Source organism: Trachurus trachurus, assembly GCF_905171665.1.
Source record: "Trachurus trachurus genome assembly, chromosome: 1".
Taxonomy (NCBI): Eukaryota; Metazoa; Chordata; class Actinopteri; order Carangiformes; family Carangidae; genus Trachurus; species Trachurus trachurus.
The window spans coordinates 37,934,240-37,947,990 of record NC_139891.1 but is presented as its reverse complement, the minus strand read 5'-3'; the positions used below and the strand labels follow the sequence as shown (position 1 = coordinate 37,947,990).

At 43.1% G+C, this 13,751-nt stretch overlaps 1 protein-coding gene across 1 annotated transcript in view; it reads right to left on the bottom strand.

The window, feature by feature from the left end:
- LOC310993265 (nuclear pore complex protein Nup133-like) overlaps positions 1-3,006 on the bottom strand; it is a gene marked incomplete at its 5' end in the record, with an annotated part of 32,587 nt that extends 29,581 nt beyond the window's left edge. Inside the window, one exon of the mRNA XM_083981580.1 lies at positions 2,960-3,006. Within this exon, the coding sequence (XP_083837706.1) occupies positions 2,960-3,006 (47 nt within the window). The remainder of the gene's footprint in view (positions 1-2,959) is intronic.
- Between the last annotated feature and the right edge of the window lie 10,745 nt (positions 3,007-13,751).

Genomic DNA, 13,751 nt, shown 5'->3' with positions numbered 1-13,751 from the left:
CGAGAAATAAAACTAGAAGCAAATTGATTCGGTTTAAAAGCTGCTCTTTAGATTTCCCTATTAACTCAAAAGAAGTGAGAAATCAATTCACATTTACGGTAACTAACATTTTTTGTGCTTGGATTGAAAACGAGTGTAGATAAGCAGTTTATAAACATTTTAATAACTGTATCTACAACTAGTATAGCTTGTAAAAGAAAATCAAGTGTGAATTGGTCAATAACTCATAACCGGTAAAGACAATGAATTTTAATTTAATTTAATTTAATACAACAAATGTTCTATTCAGTGTTGGGCAGCAGCGTCGTTACAAGTAGCCTCGTTAGTAACTTAACTGCATTTCTCAGTAGCGTGGTTGTAGCGTCGCTGTTTTGTACATCAAATAGCTTTACAGTAGTTAAAGGATCCATCACCTGAAAATCACTTTTTTTCAGGTTATTGCATGTATAACTCAATCATCTCTGTCACTGACAATAGCTGACATGTTTTCCAGGCAAAGAACTTCATTCTCGCCTCCTCCCCCTTGAATTCACCAGGGGCCTCATTTATTATTGTGGATACACCTTTTTTTACGCCATTTTCCCCTCGTTTTGTGCGTACGCACTTTTCTCCGCCAAATTTGGGATCTATCAAGCCAAAACCTGACGGGGAAACCGCACGCCGCACGCAGCAGCCGGCAGCGGTAGCCATAGGGTGGTAGCAGGCAAAAAGCTGTTTTATTTCCTGCTGTAGCGCTGTTATTACGTCACTTTATTAAGTTTTAATATTTTTTGATGCGAGAAAGTAACCGTTAAGATCCAAATAACGGCTGTTTAGAAGTTCGCTCTGATGTTTTTCGGAGAGAGTGAAGCTCCACCTGTGGAGCAACGACCGCGACATCACAGAGGCAGCAGCCGGTCTGCTGACGTGCTCGGCCGGCCACAACAACGTCGACACCGCAGCAGACAAAACGTTCGTTAATTAACTTACCCGTAGGCTTTTAGAGGTTTACCATCGGCCGGTTAACTTCTTTTTAGGATATAAATGCTTGTCTCATTGATGAAATCTAACAATTGTGGCAGTTTGTTTGAATGAAAAGTGAAGCTTCCTGTGTGTACTGGACACAGAAGCAGCACTGCCTGGGGGCTCTGTATGTACAGAAATCACCACATTTACATCAATAAATACATGTTTTACAATGAACCGATCAGCCTGCATTACATTTTATTTATTTATATATCCACCTTTTTCTGAACGTCAAAAACGTAAGCCGGTTTTGCTCTTCCGGTGGAATTTTATATTTACGTTTCCATGGTTTCAGTAGTCGCGGTTTTTTCAATGACAATCTGTAAAACAAGATTGCGTGTTTTTATCGCGAGAGCAAAATTTGGTACACAAATAGGGATAAATAAAGGTGAATGTTGCATATTATTTCTCAAAAATGTGCATTTAAGACCCTTTCAACACCTAAAACCAATATAAATACCAGGTGATGGATCCTTTAACACTAGCACCGCCGTTGGACACTAGAACCGCCACGAGTCGTTCATTGGACGAACTGTAATAAAGCATTAATTAGGGCTGTATAGGTATTACATTTGTCGTAGTCTTCTAACAGCTACTCTGGGCCGTGAAGTAGGCTACACCCCGCAGCCTCCGTGAGGCAGGGGGGAGGGGGGGCAACCCCGCCCCCGCCCCCGCCTGTAAAGCCGGGTTTCCACCGTAGACTATAAATCAATCTTTTTTTTTTTTTACGGCAACATCCATAGTCCATAGTGTTTTTTGTTTGATATGCCAGTGGAGCTGTCCATCATAACCCCCCCCCCCCCCCCGCGCGCGCGTGCGCTCACGTCGGCGCTTTACATGAAAAGCACAGCGACTCTGTTTTTCCCCCTATGCACTTACACTAGTTTGCTCCTAAATACTGGCTTTATAAAACGAATTTCGTTTTCTTTTGATATCATATTGATATTTTCCCCCTGAATGTAGGCTACACCTCTTCCACAACCAGTCTGTCCAGTCTGGAAAATAATTTCTGCGCTGTGCGTGTGTGAAGTAGCCAGACTGGACGTGAGTGTGCATCTGCGCAGCCTGCGCACGTGTACACACAGACACACACACACACACACAGACACAAACACACACACACACACACACACACACACACAGAGAGAAAGAGAGAGAGAGCGAGCGCATAAGCCTAATGTCGGCGCAAATCGGTGAATTCTCTGGTCATCCAATGAACGAACGTGGCAGTTACAGGTCAAAATGAGAAAACATGATTGATATTTTTTTGTGTGAATAATATCTATTGTATTTAACAAAACAGGGTGCTGCCCAACATCATTTTAGGAAAAGTCACAGACTGGTGGACTTCAATTTTTTTTAAAATAAAGTTATGCACAAATGAAAATCAAAGTCGTCCAATGGACGGCAGTTGGCGGTTCAGCTATTCATAACAGGTAAAGACAATGAATTTTAATTGTCGAAAATATTGATCAAATAATATATCACAACTTTCATTTCTTTCTATAACACTGGAGCTGATTTTTCAACATTTTTCAATCTTATCAAACCTTCACTTCTAGCATGTTAGCATAATCGCTACTGTACCATGTTAGCAGTAGTATCTATAGGACAAAAAAAAACAACTTAGTTTTAGTAGGTCTAGCTAATGGACAGGACTTGTGGACACGGTTGTACTGAACACTTTTTAAGCTGTTTTTCATTTAGCAACCCATTTAGTTTACTGGATGGTTCGATCAACAGCTGACAATTATCAAGCTAGCTAGGTGACTGTCGATTGGTCGATGTTTCAGTTCACAGAATTTTTCCCCTGTTATCGGCATCAGTCCCAAAAACTCATATCAGTCAGTTATTTCCTGTTCCAGAGACGTTGACTGCAGCAGCTCAACACACTAAACTAAACTCTGCTACAGAGACAGTTTGGAGGTTCACAGGTTTGTAGCAGGCCTCTTACTGTGACTTTGAGGGTCCAGGTCCACGACTGAAGGCTGGAAGATTCATTTCGTTGGACCCGTCACTCTGCACAGACGAACAGGTGGATCCTGGAGACTCTGCTCCCTGTCTATTATGACCCCTACAAAGGCAAGGAAATTTTATTTGTATTTCCCATTTTTACAAACAGTTTGTCTCAAAGGGCTTTACGCAGCATCATAACAACATCCTCTGACCTTAGACCCTCACATCGACTGAGGAAAAACTCCATGGAAAACCCTTTTTTTTTTTTTTTTTTTTTTTTTTTTTAAGTATATTTTTTGGCTTTTTGCCTTTATTTGATAGTGATGACAGTAGAGACAGACAGGAAATGGGGAGGCAGAGAGAGGGGGAATGACACGCAGGAAAGGTCTGCCCGACGCGGGATTCGAACCGGGGACGCCTGCGGCGAGGACTGTAGCCTCTACATGGGGCGGCCGCTCTACCCACTGCGCCACGCACCGCCCCCATGGAAAACCCTTTTAACTCACTGAGTGCTGCGCTCCTTTCCAAAGTTTTAGTCAAGTGTACCGGCAATTTAGACCATTTTTGACGATTTTTGTAGAGCCACAGCATATTCGATATTATTGCCACCAACACATACTGTGGCTCATTTGAAAGGTGGAACTTTCTGCTTCAAATGGCCACAAACCGTTTGTTTCTACGTGCCTCCGTTCCTGAGAAAACTCAATCTAAACATGGCTGGGTTTCACCAAAATCCCTGCTTTTTTTTCTAGAAAAGGAGATAGAGCGTCTTTTATGAAAGGTGCTCTGTTTGTGCCTGTCGCTCTTCTGACACTCGCATTTCTGGATCAAAGGGCTCGTGTAAGATAAATATATACAACAAATGTTGTTCTATTCAGTGTTGGGCAGCAGCGTCGTTACAAGTAGCGGCGTTAGTAACTTAACTACATTTCTCAGTAGCGTGGTCGTAGCGTCGCTGTTTTCTACATCAAATAGCTTTTCGGTAGTTAAGCTATTCATAACAGGTAAAGACAATGAATTTCAATTGTCGAAAATATTGATCAAATAATATATCACAACTTTCATTTCTTTCTATAACACTGGAGCTGATTTTTCAAAATTTTTTAATCTTATCAAACCTTCACTTCTAGCATGTTAGCATAATCGCTACTGTACCATGTTAGCAGTAGTATCTATAGGACAAAAAAAACAACTTAGTTTTAGTAGGTCTAGCTAATGGACAGGACTTGTGGACACGGTTGTACTAAACACTTTTTAAGCTGTTTTTCATTTAGCAACCCATTTAGTTTACTGGATGGTTCGATCAACAGCTGACAATTATCAAGCTAGCTAGGTGACTGTCGATTGGTCGATGTTTCAGTTCACAGAATTTTTCCCCTGTTATCGGCATCAGTCCCAAAAACTCATATCAGTCAGTTATTTCCTGTTCCAGAGACGTTGACTGCAGCAGCTCAACACACTAAACTAAACTCTGCTACAGAGACAGTTTGGAGGTTCACAGGTTTGTAGCAGGCCTCTTACTGTGACTTTGAGGGTCCAGGTCCACGACTGAAGGCTGGAAGATTCATTTCGTTGGACCCGTCACTCTTCACAGACGAACAGGTGGATCCTGGAGACTCTGCTCCCTGTCTATTATGACCCCTACAAAGGCAAGGCAATTTTATTTGTATTTCCCATTTTTACAAACAGTTTGTCTCAAAGGGCTTTACGCAGCATCATAACAACATCCTCTGACCTTAGACCCTCACATCGACTGAGGAAAAACTCCATGGAAAACCCTTTTAACTCACTGAGTGCTGCGCTCCTTTCCAAAGTTTTAGTCAAGTGTACCGGCAATTTAGACCATTTTTGACGATTTTTGTAGAGCCACAGCATATTCGATATTATTGCCACCAACACATACTGTGGCTCATTTGAAAGGTGGAACTTTCTGTTTCAAATGGCCACAAACCGTTTGTTTCTACGTGCCTCCGTTCCTGAGAAAACTCAATCTAAACATGGCTGGGTTTCACCAAAATCCCTGCTTTTTTTTCTAGAAAAGGAGATAGAGCGTCTTTTATGAAAGGTGCTCTGTTTGTGCCTGTCGCTCTTCTGACACTCGCATTTCTGGATCAAAGGGCTCGTGTAAGATAAATATATACAACAAATGTTGTTCTATTCAGTGTTGGGCAGCAGCGTCGTTACAAGTAGCGGCGTTAGTAACTTAACTACATTTCTCAGTAGCGTGGTCGTAGCGTCGCTGTTTTCTACATCAAATAGCTTTTCGGTAGTTAAGCTATTCACAACAGGTAAAGACAATGAATTTCAATTGTCGAAAATATTGATCAAATAATATATCACAACTTTCATTTCTTTCTATAACACTGGAGCTGATTTTTCAAATTTTTTTAATCTTATCAAACCTTCACTTCTAGCATGTTAGCATAATCGCTACTGTACCATGTTAGCAGTAGTATCTATAGGACAAAAAAAACAACTTAGTTTTAGTAGGTCTAGCTAATGGACAGGACTTGTGGACACGGTTGTACTAAACACTTTTTAAGCTGTTTTTCATTTAGCAACCCATTTAGTTTACTGGATGGTTCGATCAACAGCTGACAATTATCAAGCTAGCTAGGTGACTGTCGATTGGTCGATGTTTCAGTTCACAGAATTTTTCCCCTGTTATCGGCATCAGTCCCAAAAACTCATATCAGTCAGTTATTTCCTGTTCCAGAGACGTTGACTGCAGCAGCTCAACACACTAAACTAAACTCTGCTACAGAGACAGTTTGGAGGTTCACAGGTTTGTAGCAGGCCTCTTACTGTGACTTTGAGGGTCCAGGTCCACGACTGAAGGCTGGAAGATTCATTTCGTTGGACCCGTCACTCTTCACAGACGAACAGGTGGATCCTGGAGACTCTGCTCCCTGTCTATTATGACCCCTACAAAGGCAAGGACATTTTATTTGTATTTCCCATTTTTACAAACAGTTTGTCTCAAAGGGCTTTACGCAGCATCATAACAACATCCTCTGACCTTAGACCCTCACATCGACTGAGGAAAAACTCCATGGAAAACCCTTTTAACTCACTGAGTGCTGCGCTCCTTTCCAAAGTTTTAGTCAAGTGTACCGGCAATTTAGACCATTTTTGACGATTTTTGTAGAGCCACAGCATATTCGATATTATTGCCACCAACACATACTGTGGCTCATTTGAAAGGTGGAACTTTCTGCTTCAAATGGCCACAAACCGTTTGTTTCTACGTGCCTCCGTTCCTGAGAAAACTCAATCTAAACATGGCTGGGTTTCACCAAAATCCCTGCTTTTTTTTCTAGAAAAGGAGATAGAGCGTCTTTTATGAAAGGTGCTCTGTTTGTGCCTGTCGCTCTTCTGACACTCGCATTTCTGGATCAAAGGGCTCGTGTAAGATAAATATATACAACAAATGTTGTTCTATTCAGTGTTGGGCAGCAGCGTCGTTACAAGTAGCGGCGTTAGTAACTTAACTACATTTCTCAGTAGCGTGGTCGTAGCGTCGCTGTTTTCTACATCAAATAGCTTTTCGGTAGTTAAGCTATTCACAACAGGTAAAGACAATGAATTTCAATTGTCGAAAATATTGATCAAATAATATATCAAAACTTTCATTTCTTTCTATAACACTGGAGCTGATTTTTCAAAAATTTTTAATCTTATCAAACCTTCACTTCTAGCATGTTAGCATAATCGCTACTGTACCATGTTAGCAGTAGTATCTATAGGACAAAAAAAACAACTTAGTTTTAGTAGGTCTAGCTAATGGACAGGACTTGTGGACACGGTTGTACTAAACACTTTTTAAGCTGTTTTTCATTTAGCAACCCATTTAGTTTACTGGATGGTTCGATCAACAGCTGACAATTATCAAGCTAGCTAGGTGACTGTCGATTGGTCGATGTTTCAGTTCACAGAATTTTTCCCCTGTTATCGGCATCAGTCCCAAAAACTCATATCAGTCAGTTATTTCCTGTTCCAGAGACGTTGACTGCAGCAGCTCAACACACTAAACTAAACTCTGCTACAGAGACAGTTTGGAGGTTCACAGGTTTGTAGCAGGCCTCTTACTGTGACTTTGAGGGTCCAGGTCCACGACTGAAGGCTGGAAGATTCATTTCGTTGGACCCGTCACTCTTCACAGACGAACAGGTGGATCCTGGAGACTCTGCTCCCTGTCTATTATGACCCCTACAAAGGCAAGGACATTTTATTTGTATTTCCCATTTTTACAAACAGTTTGTCTCAAAGGGCTTTACGCAGCATCATAACAACATCCTCTGACCTTAGACCCTCACATCGACTGAGGAAAAACTCCATGGAAAACCCTTTTAACTCACTGAGTGCTGCGCTCCTTTCCAAAGTTTTAGTCAAGTGTACCGGCAATTTAGACCATTTTTGACGATTTTTGTAGAGCCACAGCATATTCGATATTATTGCCACCAACACATACTGTGGCTCATTTGAAAGGTGGAACTTTCTGCTTCAAATGGCCACAAACCGTTTGTTTCTACGTGCCTCCGTTCCTGAGAAAACTCAATCTAAACATGGCTGGGTTTCACCAAAATCCCTGCTTTTTTTTCTAGAAAAGGAGATAGAGCGTCTTTTATGAAAGGTGCTCTGTTTGTGCCTGTCGCTCTTCTGACACTCGCATTTCTGGATCAAAGGGCTCGTGTAAGATAAATATATACAACAAATGTTGTTCTATTCAGTGTTGGGCAGCAGCGTCGTTACAAGTAGCGGCGTTAGTAACTTAACTACATTTCTCAGTAGCGTGGTCGTAGCGTCGCTGTTTTCTACATCAAATAGCTTTTCGGTAGTTAAGCTATTCACAACAGGTAAAGACAATGAATTTCAATTGTCGAAAATATTGATCAAATAATATATCAAAACTTTCATTTCTTTCTATAACACTGGAGCTGATTTTTCAAATTTTTTTAATCTTATCAAACCTTCACTTCTAGCATGTTAGCATAATCGCTACTGTACCATGTTAGCAGTAGTATCTATAGGACAAAAAAAACAACTTAGTTTTAGTAGGTCTAGCTAATGGACAGGACTTGTGGACACGGTTGTACTAAACACTTTTTAAGCTGTTTTTCATTTAGCAACCCATTTAGTTTACTGGATGGTTCGATCAACAGCTGACAATTATCAACCTAGCTAGGTGACTGTCGATTGGTCGATGTTTCAGTTCACAGAATTTTTCCCCTGTTATCGGCATCAGTCCCAAAAACTCATATCAGTCAGTTATTTCCTGTTCCAGAGACGTTGACTGCAGCAGCTCAACACACTAAACTAAACTCTGCTACAGAGACAGTTTGGAGGTTCACAGGTTTGTAGCAGGCCTCTTACTGTGACTTTGAGGGTCCAGGTCCACGACTGAAGGCTGGAAGATTCATTTCGTTGGACCCGTCACTCTTCACAGACGAACAGGTGGATCCTGGAGACTCTGCTCCCTGTCTATTATGACCCCTACAAAGGCAAGGAAATTTTATTTGTATTTCCCATTTTTACAAACAGTTTGTCTCAAAGGGCTTTACGCAGCATCATAACAACATCCTCTGACCTTAGACCCTCACATCGACTGAGGAAAAACTCCATGGAAAACCCTTTTAACTCACTGAGTGCTGCGCTCCTTTCCAAAGTTTTAGTCAAGTGTACCGGCAATTTAGACCATTTTTGACGATTTTTGTAGAGCCACAGCATATTCGATATTATTGCCACCAACACATACTGTGGCTCATTTGAAAGGTGGAACTTTCTGCTTCAAATGGCCACAAACCGTTTGTTTCTACGTGCCTCCGTTCCTGAGAAAACTCAATCTAAACATGGCTGGGTTTCACCAAAATCCCTGCTTTTTTTTCTAGAAAAGGAGATAGAGCGTCTTTTATGAAAGGTGCTCTGTTTGTGCCTGTCGCTCTTCTGACACTCGCATTTCTGGATCAAAGGGCTCGTGTAAGATAAATATATACAACAAATGTTGTTCTATTCAGTGTTGGGCAGCAGCGTCGTTACAAGTAGCGGCGTTAGTAACTTAACTACATTTCTCAGTAGCGTGGTCGTAGCGTCGCTGTTTTCTACATCAAATAGCTTTTCGGTAGTTAAGCTATTCATAACAGGTAAAGACAATGAATTTCAATTGTCGAAAATATTGATCAAATAATATATCACAACTTTCATTTCTTTCTATAACACTGGAGCTGATTTTTCAAAATTTTTTAATCTTATCAAACCTTCACTTCTAGCATGTTAGCATAATCGCTACTGTACCATGTTAGCAGTAGTATCTATAGGACAAAAAAAACAACTTAGTTTTAGTAGGTCTAGCTAATGGACAGGACTTGTGGACACGGTTGTACTAAACACTTTTTAAGCTGTTTTTCATTTAGCAACCCATTTAGTTTACTGGATGGTTCGATCAACAGCTGACAATTATCAAGCTAGCTAGGTGACTGTCGATTGGTCGATGTTTCAGTTCACAGAATTTTTCCCCTGTTATCGGCATCAGTCCCAAAAACTCATATCAGTCAGTTATTTCCTGTTCCAGAGACGTTGACTGCAGCAGCTCAACACACTAAACTAAACTCTGCTACAGAGACAGTTTGGAGGTTCACAGGTTTGTAGCAGGCCTCTTACTGTGACTTTGAGGGTCCAGGTCCACGACTGAAGGCTGGAAGATTCATTTCGTTGGACCCGTCACTCTTCACAGACGAACAGGTGGATCCTGGAGACTCTGCTCCCTGTCTATTATGACCCCTACAAAGGCAAGGAAATTTTATTTGTATTTCCCATTTTTACAAACAGTTTGTCTCAAAGGGCTTTACGCAGCATCATAACAACATCCTCTGACCTTAGACCCTCACATCGACTGAGGAAAAACTCCATGGAAAACCCTTTTAACTCACTGAGTGCTGCGCTCCTTTCCAAAGTTTTAGTCAAGTGTACCGGCAATTTAGACCATTTTTGACGATTTTTGTAGAGCCACAGCATATTCGATATTATTGCCACTGTAACCGGGTGGTTATTGGCTGTATAAATGTATATATTGTATTTCCTTTCTGTGTCTTTTAGTTATGTTGCAGCAGGTCTGGCGATTGCAGCAGGTGTGTGTCACGCCCCTTACCGGCACCTGTAGTGCAGCCGCGTCATGGGCTGCTAATGCAGACCTGTTCATATAGTCCCGTGGTTGTTCAGTCTCTCTCTCTCCTCTGCCAAGTGAGTGCCGGCCGGCGTGCAGCTCCGCCGAGCCGTGGTTTCCCGGCGTAGTATGTGCCATGTGTTCGCTCTCCAGGTATGTAGTGCAGTCTCAGAATCGCTGAAAATGTGATAAGGTGTAGTGCTGACAATGTTCTGCCGTAGGTTGGCGTGTATGCCGTGATGGTGTGTGTGTCCCCTTCCGGTTAGCCACCGCTGCCGCCGCTAGCTTCTGTCGGCTTCATTATTTATTGGTGCAGGCTACAGCCCGCCATGCAGGTAAACAGTGCCACAAGCCTTACATTATTGTGTCTGCTAATGTAGCTTATATGTATTTATTTACATCTGGCTGTGTCTCTTTGTTTCAAGCCTGCCTGGCGTTAGGTTGCTGTTGTTGCCCTGCCTTGCCTCTTGCCTTTATCTCCACGTTTTGTTTCTTTTTGTTGCCTTGCTCATAGTTGCTCTGCCCTCGTCAGTTAGACGCTCGTTTTAAAGTAGTGTACTGTAGTTCAAGACTGACTGACCGCGACTCCTTAGTGGGGGGGTGGGAAGTAGCACAGCTTTGAGGACCTGCAAAAGTTATGCATGTAGCATTATGGGTTTTGTTTTCTTTTGTGTTGATTTGAGTTTGTTTTTGTGTATATAAGATATTTTGTTTGGTTTCTTTTCTCTTTGTTTGCTGTGCAGGACCTCGGCTCAGTTATTTCCTCAGTCTCAACTTAAGCTGAGTCTGTGGTACAGATTAATATTGTGCTCTTTGGAAATAAAAATAACTATAATTGTTTTTACAGAAGATAAGTAACTTAAATAAATTAATGTTCCCATTTGTGACTAAATAAAACTTGTTAAACTTTCTATAAACCGTGCCTGTATTCATTTGTGTACCGACCTGTGCTCTGAGAAAGTAAAGTTTGGAAAAGAGTAAATTCTTTAGGTGCAAGTCCTAAGGTGGCGTTGTTGGTGTAACTCTCAGTCTAGATCATCCTTTAGTTTATCGCCCCCCACCACATTTTGGCGTTGTTGGCAGGATAATCACAATCAGGCACGGTGTAGTTTTATTGTCGTAATTTTATTTTAAGTGAAGCAGAGCAAGCTTTAGTGGTTTAGCAGGCAAAGTTTGTTTTTTTTCTTTTGTTTGGAGGCAAGGCAGTGGCTTGGGCTACGGACCGCCCTCCAGGCCGACAGCCGAGGTTCTCCAGGATGTCGCAGGAACCGCTGGACCTCCAGGCCCTCCAGGGTCGGATGGAGCAGCTCCAGGCCGAAAATGACCGCCTACGACGGGATCGGGATGCGGCCCAGGCGGGCTCCAGTTCAAGTGGACTGTTGGTGGACTCTGCCGCACCTGAGCGTGTGGTGTATCTCCCACGCGAGAGACGATGTCCTGTCTTCAGAGGCAGCCACGGTATTGGTATCGATGAGTGGATCGAAGAAGTTAAAGTCAGCATGAGGGCTAGACATTTGAAACACAATGACCAAGCATGCTTCATATATGATCATTTAGAGGGTGAAGCTCGAGATGAAATAAAATACAGGCCCCGTGCTGAGCGAGAAGATCCTGACCGTGTGTTTGAGATTCTGAAAGAAATGTATGGGTGCCCTAAGTCATATATTACATTACAGCAAGAATTTTTCTCTAGGAAACAGTTGGAAGGCGAATCACTCCAGGAATTTTCTCATGTATTGTACTGTTTAATGGAAAAAGTGGTTGCAAGCTCTCCAGCTAGAGTTTCAAATTCAGACCTGTTGTTACGTGACCATTTTGTAGAACATGTAAATAACTCTGACCTTCGTAGGGAGTTAAAGAGACTGGTTCGTCGTAATACTGACCTGACCTTGCTTGATGTTCGGGCAGAAGCTATTAGGTGGGAACGGGAGGGAGGACCAGCTGGTAGGGGTAATACTATGTCTGCTTTTTGTACTACACAGACCACCAGCCTGCAGCCTCGACTTGACGGTTCGCCAGATAGCTCCACTTCTTCACAACTGGCAGCTTTAACAGCCTTAGTACACAAGCAGCAGGAACAACCAAACATTATCTGCCGACGATGTCAGCGTCCGGGCCATTATGCTAGCGACTGTGAGAACGAACGCTCCCGCCCTCGCCCCTCCTCCACTGTCAGCGCCCCCCAGGTAGCATCCTCCAGCCCCCCACAGATGGAAAACTAGCTCCCCCTAATGTGCAGAGCCAGACATTAGGTGGGGACACGCAAGGCTCAGACAGTGGTGTAGTTGATGCAGCGCTAAAGGAACGCCTGATTGCCCCCTCTCCTCAGGTAGTCATTAAGTTGGCCGGTGTGAATGTTAAATGTATTCTCGATACAGGGTCCATGGTTTCTACCATCTCAGAGAGCTTCTTCAAACAGAACTTTCAGGGTAAGTTAAAGTCCTGTCACTGGTTAGAGCTCAGAGCTGCCAATGGGTTGGAAATCCCCTATCTGGGTTATTTGGAGCCAGATGTTGAGGTGCTTGGCTGCATAATCCCCAGACGTGGTGTGTTGGTCGTTAAAGACCCACCTGAGCGAGTAACCCCCCCTGAAGTTCCAGGCATCCTAGGCATGAACATTATAAAAGCATGCTACCAGGGGCTCATCCGCCAGTGTGGCCCTCAGTCGTTTGACCTCTCTGCGGTGGTGGAGCCATCCGGGCCCTGGCTGCCCGCCTTTCAGTTTTGTCAGCAGGCAGAGGTCCAGCCCTCTCCTTCGAGCCCCTGTTTAGCTACGTTGAGGAGTAGAAGGCGTGTTCGTATACCTGGAGGCTCCACTAAGATTGTAGCTGCTACTTGTTCAGCGTTTGATACCTCTAGTTCCATTTTGGTAGAACCTTTGAGCTCGGGGTATGATCTGCCAGCTGGCCTGTTGGTGTCTTCTGCCTTGGTACAGGTTGTCCGAGGCACCGCCTACATACCAGTAGTTAATGTAGGAGTATCTGCAGTTAATCTTAGGCCCCGCTGTCCCATAGGCCTGTTGTCTTCAGCAGAGGTGGTGAGTCTTCCTCCAGGGCTCTGTGAGGTACCAGGAAAGGAAGAGCATGTTACTGCAACCATAATGTCTCAGACTGCAGGGGTCAGCTCAGTTCAGAAGGTGATCAGGGACCTTGATCTATCCATACTCTGTGAAGCAGAGCAGTGCAAGGTTAGAGCATTGTTATTGAAACACGAGTCAGTGTTTTCTGCGTTTGAGGGTGACCTTGGTTGTACCACACTGATATCACATGACATCCCCCTTTTAGACGATACACCTGTGCGGCAGCGGTACAGACGTATCCCTCCTTCTGAGTATGAGGCAGTAAAGTCACACATACACCAGCTGCTAGATACCCAGGTAATTAGAGAGAGTAGTAGCCCCTATGCCTCACCCATCGTATTGGTGAAGAAGAAAGATGGCAGCCTGCGGCTCTGTGTTGATTATCGCCAGCTTAATAAGAAGACAAGAAAAGATGCCTTTCCCCTTCCCCGCATCGAGGAATCCCTTGATGCGCTGTCTGGAGCTCGGTGGTTTTCTACAATGGATCTCGCAAGTGGGTACAATCAGGTACCTGTGACAGAAAAAGACAAGTTAAAGACTGCATTTTGCACA